Raw genomic sequence first — 19,202 nt, forward strand, 5'->3', positions numbered from 1 at the left:
ACAAATGCTCTTAGTTGCTCTTACCTTGCTGTGTATCTGTGTTTGACCAACCAAAATCAGGATGTTTGATGCCATTATTGATATGCAAAAGTTGAGCAGTATAATGGATCGTTCTGATTTTATGAATCTAAGAAAACATAACAGAAAAAGAAATCAAATGATTTAATATAACACATATATTCTGTTACTTTACAGCTACAAACATCTGTGTTGTTCAATATTCATTTAAAATTATATGGAACTTCTCATGTGGCCCATCAGCTTCCTTTCACCCAATTTCATTTTACAACATCAATAGGCCTTTTCACACCACATTGTAAAATGGAGGTTCCCTGGAAATTTTCCTGGACCACCCTCTCCTGCAGTGTGAAGAGCCAATTAGCCAAGCAGGGAAGCCTCAAGACATCAGTGCTTGCATGCTGCACCACATAGATACGGCCAGAGAACAGCAGGCTGCTTCAGCTCGTCACGACGGCAGCACAATGAGGGTTGAATGGCCATCTTTGTTAACCATAATCCCTCATGCAGCTGGATTTCCCAAACCAGTTCCAGCTGGGTGAGGGTTTATGGGAATGAAGCCATCCATTCATCCCGCATTGTGCCACCGCTGCGACATAGCAAAGCAGCCCCGAAGTGAGGGGAGGTAGGATGGGCAAGCGACCAAAGGTCAGTGGGAGGGAGGGAGAGGGTGCGGGAGGGTGAGCAACCAATGGTCAGCCAGTAGGAGGAAGGGAGAGAGAGAGGGAGTGGGCAGGTGAGTGACCAACTGATGGACGGGGGAGAGGGAATGGCCAGGAGGGAAGGAGCAGTCGGGCAATCAACAGACAGACGGGGAACTCACTCTTTCTCTTCTGAGTGCATAACATGTCATCAGTTTGGGACAGGATCCCCCTGAATTGCCGGGAAGGGCAAATTCCCAGGAATTTGGGACCTGGGATATCCTGAATTCCTGAGAATTTCTCCGGGACAAAGTAGGGTCACCACTCACTTGTGCGTCTGACTTTCATACTTATACGTACAGCTGTGCAGTGTCCTATAAATATATCTATTCTATTCACATCAACCACACATGTCAACATGTCAATTTTCAGTTTTCCAGAGATTAAAGGCTCAGTTTGTCAATTTATTTTAGTTTGCAACATTTTATAGTTTTATTTTCTTGCAAATCTTTCCCATTCCTTTGTGTTTATATTGTTAATACTAGAAATGAATACAGTGTACAGTCTCAAATACAATAATCGATGCTTTACTGGTTTTTAATTCTAGTCTCTGTTAATAAATCATAATGTTTAGTTTTTGTATAGGTTTGCAAATATCCATTGTTACTTTTAATAATTGAACATCATTGGATTCATTTGCTTTTTGACATTTATATTCTTACTTCAAATGAAATAAAAGGAAGGTCAGCTCCAAACCACTTTCCATTTGACCAGTAATGATGAATACAAAATACTCAAAAGATTTTCCATTCACTCCTTTGTTCATTTTTTATGGAGCAGAAAGACAGCTCAGGCAAGGCCCAGACAAGGTCCTTGTAACTTTCTAATGTGCACACAGCTTCATATCCTCAATTTAATCTGATAATAGGATTGGAAAGTTTCTATTCCCTGGGTTAATGTCAAAGATTTGATCAAGTTTATTGTAACATGTACAAAGGGCAGTGATAAAGTTTGTTTTGCAAGCATTCCAGCATCCCATGATGAATCACCTTAGTTTAATTTACTGGAATGTTATCATGTCCAGCTTTGCCAAGAACAGGCAAAATTTAAATTGAGAAACAACAAATCGTATTCCCCTGGATACCTTCAAATATAAATGGCATGAACATCGATTTTTTCTAATTTTAGTTAACTCCACCCCCATCTGATTCCATTGTTTCCATTTCTTCTTTTCCTACTCCTGTATGTACTCTCTCTCTCTCTTTTTTCTCCATCCTCTTCCCAATGGTTTATCTCGCCATCTGTTTCTCCACCTCCCATACCTCTGCCTGCCTGTACATTATCACCTCTGGTTCTCTCTTCCAGCTTCTTTCCTCCTTTATATATTTAATTTTACATATTCTATTTTGGTCTTGATAAAGTATTCCGAACTTGTGTTCGGAATATTTCTACCTGTGGACATCAACCTTACCCAGTCTCTGACCATTTAGAACTTCTCCCCTTTACTCTCCTGGGTACATGTGTGCCCACAATGTATGTAATATTTTATGGTCAACTCATTTAGCATTACAATATTCCTCTGAAGCTCCTTTATATCTTTTTTTCCTCCTCACAATAACACCTAGTTAAGTTTCATCAGCCAACATGGAAATCTGAGATTCAGTTCTATCAGCCAAAATATTTGGATTGATCCTCCACAGCAGGCCCCTGCTGTAACCCACCAATCACAGCCTGACTACCTGAGAAAGACTCATTTATCTAATATTTTGGATTCTGTCCACTAGCAAGTTCTCAATTGATGTCTGAAAACCACTTCCAACCTCGTACTATAACCATTTGACCAATTTCTTGAATCGGACCTAATTGAAGGCCTTCTGAAAATCTATTGTTTCCTCCTTGTATATTCCATAGCCTTGTCCTCAGAGAAACTGGAGAACATTCATGAACACTGTCGGAGAAGTGATTTCACATCAATTCTCAATATGATTTTCCTCTTATTTATGCTGAATCTGCCCAATGTGATACACAATCATTAATCATGCATAAAAAATATAATTAAAAGTAGATACATATAAATTTTTTGGAATGATTTACTTGGTTACAAAATACTGTTCATTAATCTCACGGCCTGCAGGAAGAAGCTATTTATCAACCTGGGAGTCCTGATTTTGATGTCCCAAGGAAGGAGGTCCAGGTGTAGAATCTGTGCTCTGGAGAAAAGCCATTTTGTCTGGTTGTACATGGACAGTCAGATGATAATAAATGTAGTTAAAATTGAAGATTCTATTATTATATTCATCATTACAGAATGTTGGCCCACACGTCCAAACTTCCTTGTTTTCTCTAAACATCCTCTCTTAAAACATATGGTCACCCTTGCCTACGCCCATCCAGACAAACAATTCTAGAATACATAAAACTTTGAAAGACAATAACCAAAGCTTCTTTAAAAACTTGTAGATGTAGATCTTTTGTCCTTTGGTTTCAGCGGTCCTGAGTCTCAACAAAATCTCTTGTTTTTTTTAAAATTGTACATGTCCTTTTGTTCTTCATTCTCAGTAAAATCATAGAATTATACTGGATGGAAACAGGCCATTTGACCCAGCCTGCCTACGCTGATCAGAGGAAACCCTTTGATAGTTATTCCATCTCCGAGCATTTGGTCCATAACTAAGCAATTCAAGTGCTTATTCAGGCTCTTAAATTCTGTCAGAGAGGCAATAAATGTGCTGGAGAAAGATTAGGCAGTGCATCCAGGCATCTGTCACTCACTGACTGAAGACACATCCTCTAATTTTATCTACCTCTGATTTGGGGAAATATATTTGTAATATGCAGTTTACTTTATAACCCTCAAACATGTCCCCTCCTAATTTCTTGTACTCAAGGGAGAAAAGACCAAGCCAGCTGAGGCTTGACCACAGTGGTATAAAGTTGAAGCATAATCTTCTGTATCTAATACCACAACTAATACCTTCTTAACCATGTTATCTGCCTGCATGGTAATCCAAGTTCCTTCCATTTCTCGTACTCCCAAAACTTTACCATTTATAGTGCCATGTCCTAGCGTCATTAATACTCCCAAAATACATCATTTCACATTTATCTGGTTGAAACTCTATCGACAATTTTCAAGCGATTTCCCAACACATACGAGCAACATCTGTAGTCCAAGATGACCTTCCACATTATCAACAACTCCGACAAATTTTGTGTCACCGCAAGCTTGTTGAACATACCTCCTACATCTATATAAGTATTTGACACATACTACAAACAGCAAGGGTCTCAGTACTGAACTTTGTGGAATGCCATTAGTCTCCAGCATCCAATAGCAAAAATCATCACCCTTTGCCTCCTGTTGGGGAATTTGGATCCAGTTTGTTATAGATCTCATAGGCCCTAACTTTTTGATCTGGACTTCCATGCATTTCTTTGACAAATACCTTTCCAAAGATCATGTAAGTCATTCCATCTTCATCAATACAAAGAATTTAATCATGTTGATCAGATATGATCTGTCCTTGACAAAAACAAATGAAGTGAAATAACAAAGTCTGCAGATGCTATGTAATTAATGAACAAGAACGCTGAAGAATCTCAGCAGGTGCCACAGCATCCATAGAAAGCAAAAATATGTCATCAACATTTCAGGCCTGAGCCTTTCATCAAAATATAAGCCTACCCTGAAGAACTTCTCCCATCTCACACCTTGACAAGGACTCAGGACCAAAATGTTGGCTACATATCATTTCCTCCTCTGGATGCGGGACCTGTTGAGATTCTCCAGCACTTTGTGTATTATCTTGACAAGGCCACGATGGTTGGCTTTGTTTATTCCTTGCCTTTCCTAGTGATCATTAATCCGTCCCCTCAGAATTTTTTCTATTTTATTCTCTACCGCATGTCATCTTTTTTCCCTGCTTTATTTCTTAAAATGGGGTGGGGGGGGACATATTTGGATTTCTCCTGTCTTCTAGTATTGTCTCTAGCGAACTTTAAAAAATCTTAGCCAGAGCCTGAGCCTTTCATTGTCTCCTGAAGCATCCTGGGATAAAATTAGGGACAGCATGCTTAGTGCAGTGGTAAGTACTTGCATGGCAAACCCAGCGACCTGGGTTCGAATCCGATGTTGTCTGTAAGGAGTGTCTACATTCTCTTCGTATCCTACGTGGGTTTCCTCCAAATGTTCCTGTTTCCTTCCACTCCCCAAAAATGTACAAGGTTGGTAAGTTAATTGGATGAAGTTGGGTAGCGTGGGTTTCATGGGCTAGAGAGGCATTCTAATGTGCAAAAAAAATCCCATCTGTTCCTGGTGATTTATCCACTTTAAAGGAGGCCTGCATTCAGGGCAAATCTGGGAGATTCCGTGTCTTCCGTGATGACACAAAAATTAGAAATTCTACAGCTCCTTTATGAAGAATGCTATACTCCCTACTCCATCGTTTCTTTTAAGATTACGGTCAAAGCTCTCACAGTCCTTGTTGTTAGAGCAGGAGACACTAAGAACAAAACACCCAAGTGAGTTGAATATGATGTGGGATAAGATGAAAAACAGATGAGGACAAACTGAGGATTGCAGATGAGGACATGGGATGCTGAGAGCAATGCAACATTAAAATATAGAAAGGAACATCAAGCAGAAGAGCTGTTCAGAGGATGTGGTGCCAACATAGGCCTTATGGATTTTTAGGGCAACAGTTCAACTGACATCTGTTCTACTATTCTATAATATTAATACCAAGATAGTTTAAGATTTCAGATTTATTATCAAAGTACATACTAACATCAGAAAACCCTGAGATTCTTTTTCCTGTGGGCGATGCAGAATTATCGCTTATTGGCAGTGCAAAAAAAACTACTCAAAAAGATTTGTACACATGTAAACAAATAAAGAAATGCAAACAAACTGACTGTGCAATACAGATAAAAAAAATCAATAAAGTACAAAAGAGTCCTTAAATAGGTCTCAGATTGAATTTGTTTTTGAGGATTCTGAGGTGGAGGGTAGCAGCTGTTCCTGAACCTGGTGGTGTGAGACCAGGTGCCTATACCTCTTTCCTGATGGAAGCAGCAAAAACAGAGCGTGTGCTGGATGATGTGGATTGATGATGATCGCTGCTGCCCAGCGTTCCCTGTAGATGTTCTCGATGGTGGGGAGGGTTTTACCCATGATGGCCTGGGCTGTGTCCACTACTGTTTGCAGGGCTTTACACTCAGGGCTATTGGTGTCCCCATTCCAGACAGTCAGCACACTTTCCACCACACATCTGTAGAAATTAGCCAGGGTTTCCAATGTCATCCCAAAGCTCCGAAAAATCCTGAGGAAGTAGAGGCACTGTCGTGCTTTCTTCATGATGCCATTAGTATCCTGGGTCCAAGAAATATTCTCTGATAGGGACTCCCAAGAACTTAAGATTTGCTCATCTTCTCTGCCTCTGATCCCCTAATGACCAATGGTTCACCTCTGGTTTTCCCTTCCTGAAGTCAACAATCAACTCTTTGGTTTTGATGACATTGAGTGTGAGGTTGTTGTTGGTGCACCATTTAGCTAAGTTTTCAATTTCCCTCCTGTATTTATACAAGGCACTACTGTAGTATCATCAGCGAATTTGTAGATGGTGTTGTCATACCAAACCACACAGTCATAAGTGTAAAGCGAGTAGATCAGGAAACTAAGAACGCAGCCTGTGGTGCTCTGGTACTAATGGAGATGTTCTTATCAATCCTCACTGATTGTGGTCTGGAGATGAGGAAATCCAGGTTCCAGTTCCACAGAGGGATATTGAGACCCAGGACTTGGAGTTTGCTAATCAATTTTGAGGGGACAATAGTGTTGAAGCCAAACTGTAGTCGATAAACAGCATCCTGTCCTGTCAAATCAAATGGAATTTTGTTTATTTTATTTTATGTTCACTCATGCGGGGAAACGGAAGTGTATGATTTATTGGACTCGACAGACGAGCTGTTGGATAAATCTTTCTCATCCTCCAATAAACTTCAATAGGTTATCCTGGATGTTGCTACGTTTAAACTAACATCAGGCCATTTCTAACATTGGCTAATCATGGGCCCCATGGACTCTCTCCTTAATCAATGAGATGTAAGAAAACACAGAAGAGGACAAATTGACAAAAATCAGGTTCAGAAAAAAATAAAAAAGGGGAACGACAGAAATTACAAATCTCCAACAAGGAAAGCAAAATGAAACATTGTTTGGTTTGTTTTACTTCTAGGCTAAATAAATACTTAAATAAAAATAACATTTTATATTAAATTAGTCAATAGTCAAAATTACAATGAGCAAGTATCAAAAGAGAGTTCTTAGGTAGATCTACATAAGTAATAACCTTTGGATTACTATCTGAGCCAGGAGCATATTGGCAAAGGAACAGTGAGATCAGAAAAAGTAATTTAGTTCAATCTGAAACAAAACAAACTGCAAAGTTATGAAGTGTGAGAGTGTGAATTGGCTATGGTTGATTAAGAAACTATATTAAAAGTGCAGACAGTGGATAAGCACTGGCTAACATTCAAACAATGAGGGCATTGTTTAAAATAATCATATATCCTTTTAGGACAAAGGCTCATAAAATTGCCTCAAAAGAAAATGATTGAGAAAACTGTGGTCTTCAACAATGATAGACCAAGGAATTTATAATAAAAAGGCCTGGCAAATTGAAATGTACACATGAAACAACATAAAAGGTGAATGAAAAACATAAGTTGGGGGAATTACACCGGAGAATATTACAATCCCAATGACCCATGTTCAAATCCAATGCTGTCTTTAAGGAGCTTGTACATTTTCCCAGTGTCTGCGTGGGTTTTCTCCCACCCTTCTAAAATGTACGGGGTTTGTATGTTAATTGGTGTATTTGGGGAGGGGGCATGGGTTCATAGGCTGGAAGTGCCTTTTACAATGCTATATATCTAAAAAAATAAGGAAATGCAGAGAAATTAAATATATTTTGCATGTCTTTATGGAAGAAGATGCAAAATATCCTTCTGAACACTGAAGATACAGTGCATGATAAGCAGAAAGACAATGGTAATAGTTAATTAAGTATTGGAGAAATTAATTGGGACTTTAAGACATTAATTCCTCATGGTTTATTGATAAGAAGCACAAAATTTTGAAAGGTTAAAATTTCTCTCTGTGGATGCTGCCTGATCTGAGTCCCTCCAGCTTCTCAGAATTACAGACAGTTTGCTGGATATTAGTAATAAATAGGCCTTTTCCTGAGAACAAAGTGTTCTGAAACTAGTTTATAATTCTAGTTTTTTTCTATACTAAAAGTATTAACAGGACACTATGAAATAATAATACAATTGGAAAGGTAAATCATCTTTGATAAATGTATGAAGAGCTTTTTGAGTGTTTCACTAGCAGAATAAGGGAGATTTCATGAATTTGGACTTTCAGGAGGCTTTGATTAAGATACCACAAAAGGATCATCTATTGATGTGAGTTGAGAAAATAGGGTTGGAATTGATTCTGCAGGCTAGCCTTTCACAATCCACATCAACTTAATACATAGAGACTCGTTGATGATCCAAAGCTGGGTGGCAGGATGAATTGTGACGAAGATGCTGAACTGAACAATGTCAAAGAATCAAGTATTGGGGAAGATCAGGACAGATACAGTATTTGAAGGGAAAGATGGGAGATAGTCCACCTTTTTTCATGCAAGAGGTTAGTCTTCAGGAGGACCTCATACATTAAACATTATAAGTTAACTCAATTACAGGGTGCAATGAGATAGGTAAATGCCACAATGGCTTTTATTGCAAAAGGCTTTAAATATTCACAGTCAATCAGTAAGTCCATCTGATTGATTGATTGTGTCTTCTGAGTACTTATCTATCCAAAGGACATGCGTTTTCTTTGCATTTTTTATTTACAAATTTTAAACCACAATAATAATTACATTTTATTAAATTCAAAAATGCCAAGGGAATAGAGCATTAATACTATAAAGTCTAATATTGGTGGTACCAAGAAGTGAGGTCTTTAGAGAGTTTATCAAACATCCAAACCCACATTTTGTAAATATGGGTGCCATATTTTTCAAAACAAATGATATTTATTTCATAAACTATAAGTAATCTTCTCTAATGGTATACAGCTACGTAGTTCTGAATGCCATCTTTCCATTCCGAAATATGTATCTGACTTCCATCACATTGCTATGTTTTCCTATAAACTGCTAAAGCAATTTGTACAAATTAAATTTGAGGCATATTTAATTTTAATTTAGGTTTTATAACCTTAATTCATTAAGAATTACATCGGATCCTGTGGGAACTTGACCCCCGTATTCTGTCCAAAAGGTTACTGACTTCCAACCAAAAATATCTAACTTTAGGGTACTGCCAAGTAGAATGAAAAAAATTTCCAATCTCACGTCCACATCTGAATCATAAATCTAATAATGCAGGATTCAATTTTTGTGGAGTCAAATATAACTGATCCAAAAAATTATATTGAACCAACCTATATCCAACATTTATAATTTTTGTCATATTATTCTTAAACAATTCCATTTATTTGTCTATGTAAATCCACTTCCCATCTTAATCTTGCTTTATGCTCCCCTATTTTGGGGACTTTCCATTGAAATAAATTATGCATTACAGAAATAAATTTATCTGCATTACTATTACAAATCAATAAGTCTAGTTCACTCTGACTAGGTAATGACAAACTGGGACCTATTTTATCAGTCAAAAAGGCCCTTAACTTGATAATAACAAATCACTTTAGAATTCACATAGATAAAATCCTGTAAGTGTATTTCTCCTATTTTACTAAATTCTATATTTTTATCTAAACTAAACAGTGCATTAATAAATCTCAATTGAGTAGCTTTATAATAATTCTTAAAATAGGAAGGTTGTAAGCCCCCCCATTCAAACTTCCAAGTCAATTTTTCCTCTCCATTTTTCCTTTTTATAAAAAAAAGTTTCCAACACTTGCACTTAAACCCTTAAAAAAGTTTTGAGGAATTGAGATTGGCATCAACTAAAAAAGATATTGAACTCTAGGGAAAATATTCATCTTAACACAATTCACCCTACCTACTAGAATAATAGGTAGGGATCTCCATTTGTTTAAATCTTCAACAATTTTATTAAATAAAGTTTAATTTATATAGTTTTTTAAGTCATTATCAACCCGAATACCTAAATATTTAATACCAGCATCTGGCCACCTAAATTTAGTAACCATTTTACAATTAGTATAATCACCCTTAACTAAAGACATAATTTAACTTTTCTCTCAATTAATTTTATATCCAGAAATGTCCCCTTATTCTTGCCAACTTGATCGAGTTAATGAAAAAGAAGTAGAAATTTGTCCATTTGTTACCACCCTTGCACAAGGATTTTTTTTTATATAGGGCTTTAACCCAAATTATAAATGTCAACACAAAGCCAAACTTTTCTAATACTTTAAACAAAAAAATCCTATTCTAACCTATAAAAAGCCTTCTCTGAATCCAAAGCGACTGCCACACTTAATTCACCGTCTTTTTTGAATTAAATGAATTAAGCTAATCAACCTTGCAACATTATCGGCAAATTGTGGCTTTTTGACAAATCCTGTTTTGTTCATATGAATTAAATTTGGTAAATATTTAGCTCATCTAGTTGCTAACATTTTTGCAATAATTTTATAATCCACATTCAATAATGATATTGGTCGATAAGATACCAGATTTAACTGATCCTTATCTTTCTTTGGTATAACTGTAATTATTGAATTTGAAAAAAACTCGCGTAAGAAATGAGATTCCACCACTTGATTTAACATTTCTATAAAAGGAGGTATTAAAAGATCATTAAACTTATTTTTAAAAAATCAGGCGGAAATCCATCCTCCCCCAGAGACTTACCATTTTGCATTGAACTAAATGCTTTACTCATTTCTCTTGCCATAAAAGGAACATCTAAATCATTTAGATCTCGATATTTTAAATTAGGCAAATTTATCTGAGATAAAATATTCTTAATTTTAACTTCATCTTTACTAGACTCAAATTTATATAAATAAGAATAAAAATCTTGAAATTAATCATTAATTTCTTGGGGTTTTATAAGTAATTGTCCTTGGTGTTTTTTTTTTCTAATAGCTATAATTATTCTGGAAATTTGTTCTGTTTTTAACTGCCAAGTAAGAACCTTATGGGCCCTTTCTCCTAATTCATAATACTTCTGTTTAGTTTTCTCAATTAATTTTTCTGTTCTATAAATCTGGATCGTATTATAATAATGTTTTTTTCTTTATTAATTTCTTTCTTTCCTCATCTGAAACCTTTCTTTGTAAATCTTTCTCCAAGACCTCTATTTCCATTTCTAATTTAGCATCCTCTTTCATATAATCTTTCTTCATTTTTGCTGTAAAACTTATTATCTGATCTCTCAAGTATGCCTTTAATGCATTCCAAATAGCAAATTTATTAACATCTGAATTACAGTTTATTTTTTAAAATTCTTGAATTTGCTTTCTTATAAAATCACAAAAATCCCCCCTCTTCAAGCATGCAATTTAAAGTGGTGAATGATCAGATAAAATTCTAGTCTTATATTCCACTTTCATAACTCTTCCATGCAATTGCACCAATACCAAAAATAAGTCTATTCTATTCTAAGAATCACGCCTATGTGAATTTTAAAAAAATCCCTTTCTTCAGGATTTAATCTTCACCAAATATCTATCAAGTTCAACTCTTTCATTACAATCACGATTACCTTTGCTGCTTTAGCTCGAATAACTGACCTTCTTGTTTTATCCAAAACCAGATCAAGACAACAATTAAAATCCTCTCCTATCAATAATTCATGTGCTTCAGCTAAAAGCATAAAAGTATCCCAAATAAATCATCCATCATCTACATCTGGTGCATAAATACTCATAAGTATCCACATTTCAGAATAAATTTGACAATGAACCAGGACAAATCTCCCCACAGGATCTGTAACCACCTTTGAATTTTCACATGTAAAGTTTTCTTAAACAGAATCATCACACCTCTTGTTTTAGAATTAAATGTTGAAGCTACCACCTGTCCTACCCAGTCTCTTTTCAATTTCTGATGTTCCTTCCCTGTTAAATGAGTCTCCTGTAGAAAAGCGATATCAACTTTAACTTGCTTCAAAAAAGCTAAAACTCTTTCTCATGATCAATTGTTAAGACCATTTATATTAAAACTTACAAAATTTAGTTCCCTACTATTAGCCATTAATCTACTTCCCAAAAACTTGAGATTTCCCTTTGCCTCTCCTCTTGGGCCTCCCACATCTTACAACTGTTAACCACACTTGACATCTCCGTCCAAAGGAAGAAATCAAAGAAAATAAAAAGAAAACAAAACTTTTTAAAAAATCAAAAAAATTACTGGCAAAAAAGAAACAAGTACGATCTCCCTTTATTGTGCAGGAAGCGGCCATCTCCACAAAGTGGCACATAATAGCTAGGGAAGGAGAAAGAAAAAACCACCCACCCCCAAATCAATCAATTTATAAATTTAAAAAGCAATTCATTTTTAACTGTAGGCAGCTGCTTTAAGGACTCCATTAATTTGTTCTTCATCAAGATCTTCCATTTCTTGTTGTGTCAACTCTTTCTCTGTAGCTTGTATCTTCTCAGGTTGTTGACTATCTGTAGTTTGCACATCAACTTGTTGAACCTTTTTATTACTTGGAAGATAATTAGCAAATTCCAAAGATTCTATTTCATTTACAAAATATCTTTCTTGATTATCTCCTCAAAAATCTTTAAGTGTAACAGGATGATGAAAAGAAAACTTATATCCTTTCTTCCACAACATTGACTTATCTGGGTTAAATTCCTTTCTTCTTCTCACAATCATCGTACTTAGATCTGCATAGCAGAATAATTTCTTATCAGCCACTATTAATGGGCTTTGATATTGATGAACATGCTCCACAGCTGCTCTCAATATTCTCTCTTTATCTTGATAACGCAAACATCTAATCAGAACAGGGTGTGAAGTCTGTCCAGGTAATGGCTTCTTTCAATAAGCCTTATGTACTCTATCCAATTCAATTCTAGATGGAAAATTATCAGATCCCAGAACTTCTGGTATTTTTGAAAAAACTGTACAGGATTGGGACTTTAAACATTTTCTAAGAGCCCAACAACTTTCAGATTATTTCTTTGACTATGATTTTCTATCAGTTTTTTCTAAGAATTCTTTCTTCTTGATACCTCATGGCATCATCTTCCAATTTATTAACCACATCTTTACATTGTTCCACTTCATGGTATTCTTCCAAATTTTCTTCAACTTTCTCAACTTGGGTTTAAAATTTTATCAATCACTTTAACATATCTTTTCATTTCTTCTTTAATATTCTTCACCTCTATTTTAACATATTCAAGTTGAGTATTAACATCACACCTTACAGACATAAACTGCATATCCACCTTCTCATGGCCTGTAATTGATTCATCAATTGTCTGCCCATACCCTGTCCCCTTGGTTCAGGTGCCTTTACCTGCATGGTTTTCATTTCTTGTATTAGTTGAGCCTCTTGATCTCTATCTTCTTCCTCCTCTTCTTTATCTTGATCTTCTTCTTCTTGTATTTCTCTAGTGCCTAACTTTGAAAAAGGAGCTTCTTATTCTACTTCCTATTCCAGAGGAGGCAGAACTTGTGAAGTAGAGCTGCTGACCAGCAGCTTTACGAGTTCCCCATAATATTGCCATTTTGTTCTATTCTGTGCATGTGCGAACTTTTGCGTGTATTCTTGTAATCCTCTTCTGGACTCCAACGCCCTCTTTCTTGGCTCCCTGGAGAAGTGGCGCTGGTGGCATCTAAACTCGTGCCACTGCCACTCTCGTCATTCGAGGAACTTTAGCCTGAGGCTCCGACATCAAGGTAGACCCAACTTTCTCCAATTTTCTGATTTTTGTAACTGTTTTTCTAGTGGTTTGTGGCTTCCCTTTCTTTGAAGCTATAATAAAAACTCTGCAGGCAGGTTCCAAAAGCAATATTAATTATTAAAAATTAAAAAAAACTTTTTAAAAGTCAGTTATTAATTAGTTCTCCCAGGGGAGGCATGTTCCCATATCCTTCACTCATACCATCACGCCACGCTCCCTGCAAGAAGGACCTGCCTTTGAGAGAGGAAGTGCAACAAAGATTCAGCAGATTGATCTCTTGAATTGGGTTAGTTTGGGTAGGGAGAGTGATGGAGGAACTTGTCATTTGAGAGGAGAGTAGTCCAAATTGACTATAGATTTTTGTCGAATGAGATGTGATCTCATTGAAATAGTCACGGCTGACAGATAGGCAGTTGCTGCTTCCCAGGATAGGGCGTCTAAAATTTGGGGTCCCTTCCTGAGAACAAAGGGGGGGAGGGCGGGTCAGATAATCAGAAATTAGATAAGGAAAAATTTCATCACCCAGAGGATTGACAGTATTTGAAATATTTTCCCCATTCGTGATGGTAGAGTAGGTACAAGGGATAAACAGGCCCTTTCCTCTTTCTAATTTACATGGGTGACATCACAGGAACATAAATCTTGAATTAATAAGAAATCTATGCTGTTAAGTGGCATATTTATCCTTCTGCTGCAAGTTTATTTGTTAATTAAGATGCAAACAGAGCAATATCAGGGAAATTAAGAGATAATTTTTAAGTAGTTAATAGGGAAGAAGCTTGAATAACTTAGTACATGAGGCAATGGACAGATATGTTGGCGCGGGAATGGGGTGCAGAATTGAAATGGTTGACCACTGGGAGATCCCTGTCATTGATGCAGAGGGAAGGTACTCAGTAAAGTGATCTCCCACTCTGAGTCTAGACTCTCTGATGTAGAGAAGGTCACAATGGGAGTGCCGGTTGCAGTAGATAACTCCTGCTGATTCACAAGTGAAGTGTTGCTTCACTTGAAGGACTGTTCATGAGTGAAACACAGAAGTCTGCGGATACTGTGATTGTAGTAAAAACACAGAAATACTGGAGGAGCTCAGCCAGTCTTTTCAGCAACCAAAAAAGCAAGGATATATTGCCGACGTTTCAGGCCTGAGCCCTTCTTCAAGGAATAAGAAGAATGAGCCAGAAGCAGGAAGTCTTAGAAATTCCCAGAATCCAAACCAACAAAAGGTGTTAATTGGATATAATAAAGGACAGGGTAAGAATTTATCATGTTTGTGTGAAAAGGGAGAGAGACAGAGCTGGAGGAAGACAAAAGGGAAAGAAGTGAGGGGGAAGGGGTGGCTTAAGAAAGCCAGAGAAGTCAATATTAATGCTATCCAGTTAGAGGGTACCCAGTTGGAAGATGAATTTAAATAAAGGGAATTATAATGGTATGAGACGGGAGTTGAGTAAGATTGATTGGGTGGTGTTTATGGGGGAGTTGACTGTGGATAGACAATGGAAAGCATTCACAGATCTAATGGAGAAATTGCAAAAATCGTTTATACCGGTTTGGCATAAAAATAAACCAAAAAAGGTGACTCGACCGTGGATAACAAGGGAAATTAGAGACACCATTGGGTCCAAAGAGAGAGCATATCAATTGGCCAAAAAAAGTACCGCAACCGAAGACTGGGAGCAGTTCAAGATGCAGCAAAGGGGGACAAAGGGATTAATCAAGAGAGCAAAACTAAATTACGAAAGTAAGCTTGCGGCAAATATAAAAACCGACTGCAAAAGCTTTTATAAATATGTCAAGAGGAAAAGATTGGTTAAATCCAGAGTAGGTCCTTTGCAGTCGAAATCAGGGGAATATATAATGGGGAATAAGGAAATGGCAGACCAATTAAATTCTTACTTTAGTTCTGTTTTTACAAGAGAGGATACAAATAACCTCCCAAGGATGTTGGGAAACATAGAGACTAATGCAAGGGAGGAACTGAAAGAAATGAGTATCTCTAAGGACATGGTCTTGGGGAAATTGATGGGATTGAAGGCCGATAAATCCCAAGGGCCTGATAATCTACATCCTAGGGTACTCGAGGAAGTGGCCATTCAGATAGCAGATGCTTTAAGAATTATTTTTCAGAACTCGATAGACTCAGGATCAGTACCCATGGATTGGAGGGTAGCAAATGTTACCCCACTATTTAAAAAGGGGGGTAGAGAAAAAGCAGGGAATTATCGGCCAGTGAGCCTTACATCAGTAGTGGGCAAAATGATGGAATCCATTATTAAGGATGTTTCTTCTTTGGCTTGGCTTCGCGGACGAAGATTTATGGAGGGGGTAAAAAAGTCCACGTCAGCTGCAGGCTCGTTTGTGGCTGACCAGTCCGATGCGGGACAGGCAGACACGATTGCAGCGGTTGCAAGGGAAAATTGGTTGGTTGGGGTTGGGTGTTGGGTTTTTCCTCCTTTGCCTTTTGTCAGTGAGGTGGGCTCTGCGGTCTTCTTCAAAGGAGGCTGCTGCCCGCCAGATGTAATAGCGGAGCATATGACTAGCCGAGAAGGGATCGGACGAAGTCAACATGGATTTACAAAAGGTAAATCATGCTTGACAAATCTATTGGAATTCTTTGAGATGGTGACAGGTAAAATACATGGGGGAGAGCCAGCGGATGTGGTGTACCTGAACTTCCAAAAGGCCTTCGATAAGGTCCCGCATAAACGACTGGCTTCCAAAGTCAAGGGTCATGGGATTGGATTGAGAACTGGCTGGCAGGTAGAAGACAGAGAGTTGAGATAAATGGCTTGTTTTCTGAGTGGCAGGTGGTGACCAGTGGGGTACCACAGGGATCTGTACTGGGACCCCAGCTCTTCACAATTTACATTAATGATCTGGATGAGGGGATTGGATGTAATATCTCCAAATTTGCAGATGACACTAAGCTAGGAAGGGTTGTGTGCACGGAAGGGGGGTCAGGAAGCTCCAGTGTGATTTGGATAAATTGAGGGACTGGGCAGATACATGGCAAATGCTCTACAATGTGGATAAATGTGAGGTTATCCACTTTGGTCATACAAACCAGAGGGCAGATTACTATTTGAATGGCAATAGATTAAGAGATGGGGAAGTGCAGAGAGACCTAGGGGTACTTGTACATCAGTCTCTGAAGGCGAGCATGCAGGTACAGCAGGCGGTTAAAAAGGCAAATGGTATGTTGGCCTTCATATCAAGAGGGTTTGAGTCTAGGAACAAGGATACCTTACTGCAGCTGTACAGGGCCTTCGTGAGACCCCACCTAGAGTATTGTGTGCAGTTTTGGTCACCTTATCGAAGGAAGGATGTTCTTGCAATGGAGGGAGTGCAGAGGCGATTAACCAGGCTGATACCTGGAATGGCAGGAATGACTTATGAGGAAAGATTGCGCAAATTGGGATTGTACTCGCTGGAGTTTAGAAGATTGAGAGGGGATCTCATAGAGACCTATAAAATTCTGGCAGGACTGGACAGAATGGATGCAGATGGGATGTTTCCAAGGATGGGAAAATCCAGAACTCGGGGCCATGGTTGAGGATAACAGGCAAACCATTTAGGACCGAGATTAGGAGGAATTTCTTGACCCAGAGGGTGGTGAATCTGTGGAATTCATTGCCACAGAGGGCAGTAGAGGCAGGTTCATTGAATATATTTAAGAGGGAATTAGATCTATTTCTTCAGTATAAGGGTATTAAAGGTTACGGAGAGAAGGCGGGGACGGGGTACTGAACTTTAAGATCAGCCATGATCTCGTTGAATGGCGGAGCAGGCTCGAAGGGTCGAATGACCTACTCCTGCTCCTATCTTCTATGTTTCCATGTTTCTATGAGGTGCTGTTTCTCCAATTTGCAGGTAGTCTCAGCCAGGCAATGCATGAGACCATGAGAAGACATTTCAGCAAGGGAACGGGATGGGGAATTGAAATGAGTGGCCACTGGGAGATCAACACTATTGTAGCTATTGTACCCCTGAAGAAATGTTTCTTCACTTTGAAGAACTGTTTGGGGCCCCAAATGGTCGTGAGGGAGGAGGTGCGGGCACAAGTGGAGCATTTCCTGCAGTCACAGGGGTAGGTACCAAGCAGATGATTATGGGAAGGGAGGAGTAGACAAGGAAGTCATGGAGAGAGCTTGGTCCTAGCAGAAAATGGAGAGAGGAACATGTGTCTAGTGGTGGGATCATGTAGCAGATGGTGGAAGAGGATGTTTTGGATGTGGAGGCTGGTGGAGTGGTAGGTGAGGACAAGAGGAATCCCGTCCTTATTGTGCGTGGGGGCAGAGGGTCCAGGGCAGATGTGAGGATAATGGAGGCTATGTAGGTGAACACTGAGTTGATGGTGGTAGAGAGAAACCCATGTTGTTTAAAGAAGGAGGACAATTCTGATGATTTGGCATGGAAGACTAAATCCTGGATGCAGATGCGATGGAGACGGATGAATGGAATGGAATGGAATCCTTCCAGGAGACAGGGTGGGAAGAGGTGTAGTCGAGGTAGCTGTGGGAGTTGGTGGGTTTGTAGAACCCTGGCTCTGCATTTAATAAAGAGGCCTGTGTCCTTCCTGATGATGAAAAGATGTGTATTAACATTGCACATCCATGGTGAAGTTGAAGGCAGCATATCATATTGTCTTTAGGTAAAAACAAGTTAGAACTTGTATGCTTGAAACTAATTAAGTCATTATTTTCCTCCTGGTTAGTTGCTGGACAATATATACATTAATAATGGAGAACAACATTGAATGTTATTTTGACAGCAAAGCCTTGGCTAATAGTTCATGATTTATTTTACAAATATATGTGTGCAATATGCAGCTTAATTACACTGTGGGTGATAAGCATAGGAAAGATGGAGCTTGAAGTCAGGTGGGGAATTTACCAGGTTTTAAATAAGTGGGAGGTGCTCCATCAAATTAATGCTTTCTGTTCTCTCTAAAAGGCAGCCATAATTCTGCCAGAGGAAAATATTTTGATGATAACTGGGCAAGCATGAGAAGAGGCAGAAATAAAATTGGCACGAGATATCTTGTTACCTTCTGCTCGAAGCATTAGTCAGACTGAGCATTTTGATTGCACATTTGAATTGGGTTTATGGATGGTTCTGTATGTTCATCTACTGAGCAGTTGAGCCACACAGACCAAAATTATCATTAGTTCCTGGGCACTGTCCCATGGGTTGTAGCAATTTGTTATCAATGGACACTGAGTTCCATGGAATAGCACCTATTTGGTAAAGCTAAGCTGACAGAAACAAAAACCAGCTTAATTAATTAAAACAGAGAGTTCTACTAACTCCAAGTTTCCAACAATCGATTATGTCTACCTTTGTGTATTGCAATTGTCAGGATACCAATTTAATGTGTTTGATAGAGTGAATGTTAGTCTTTAGTCCAGCAATTGTCAGTTCCTGGCAGTGCACAGATAATGCTGACATCCTAGTAACCTGCGAAGCAACCTATCAAAGGGCCCTCAAGGCAGTGGAGAAGGAGCATTAATGATGCCTGAGCAACTTATCGAGTCACGTTTTTACAGCAAGGAAACAGGCCCTTCGACCCAAATTTTTTTAAACATTTTGAGAAACAACATGGTAATAGGCCCTTCATGCCTTTGAGCCCA

General features: G+C 38.3%; 1 protein-coding gene across 17 annotated transcripts in view; it reads right to left on the reverse strand.

Moving 5' to 3' along the window:
* LOC138741615 (adhesion G protein-coupled receptor B2-like) overlaps positions 1-19,202 on the reverse strand; it is a 711,436-nt gene that overhangs the window by 202,546 nt on the left and 489,688 nt on the right. For all 17 annotated transcript variants that reach the window (XR_011343611.1, XR_011343612.1, XR_011343613.1 and 14 more), the window contains one exon: positions 25-127. Coding sequence is in view for 14 of the 17 variants with exons in the window: in XM_069895953.1 (XP_069752054.1) it covers positions 25-127 (103 nt within the window). In the remaining 3 variants the exon portion in view is untranslated. The remainder of the gene's footprint in view (positions 1-24; positions 128-19,202) is intronic.

This window comes from Narcine bancroftii, chromosome 8 (genome assembly GCF_036971445.1).
Source record: "Narcine bancroftii isolate sNarBan1 chromosome 8, sNarBan1.hap1, whole genome shotgun sequence".
In the NCBI taxonomy this organism is placed as follows: domain Eukaryota; kingdom Metazoa; phylum Chordata; class Chondrichthyes; order Torpediniformes; family Narcinidae; genus Narcine; species Narcine bancroftii.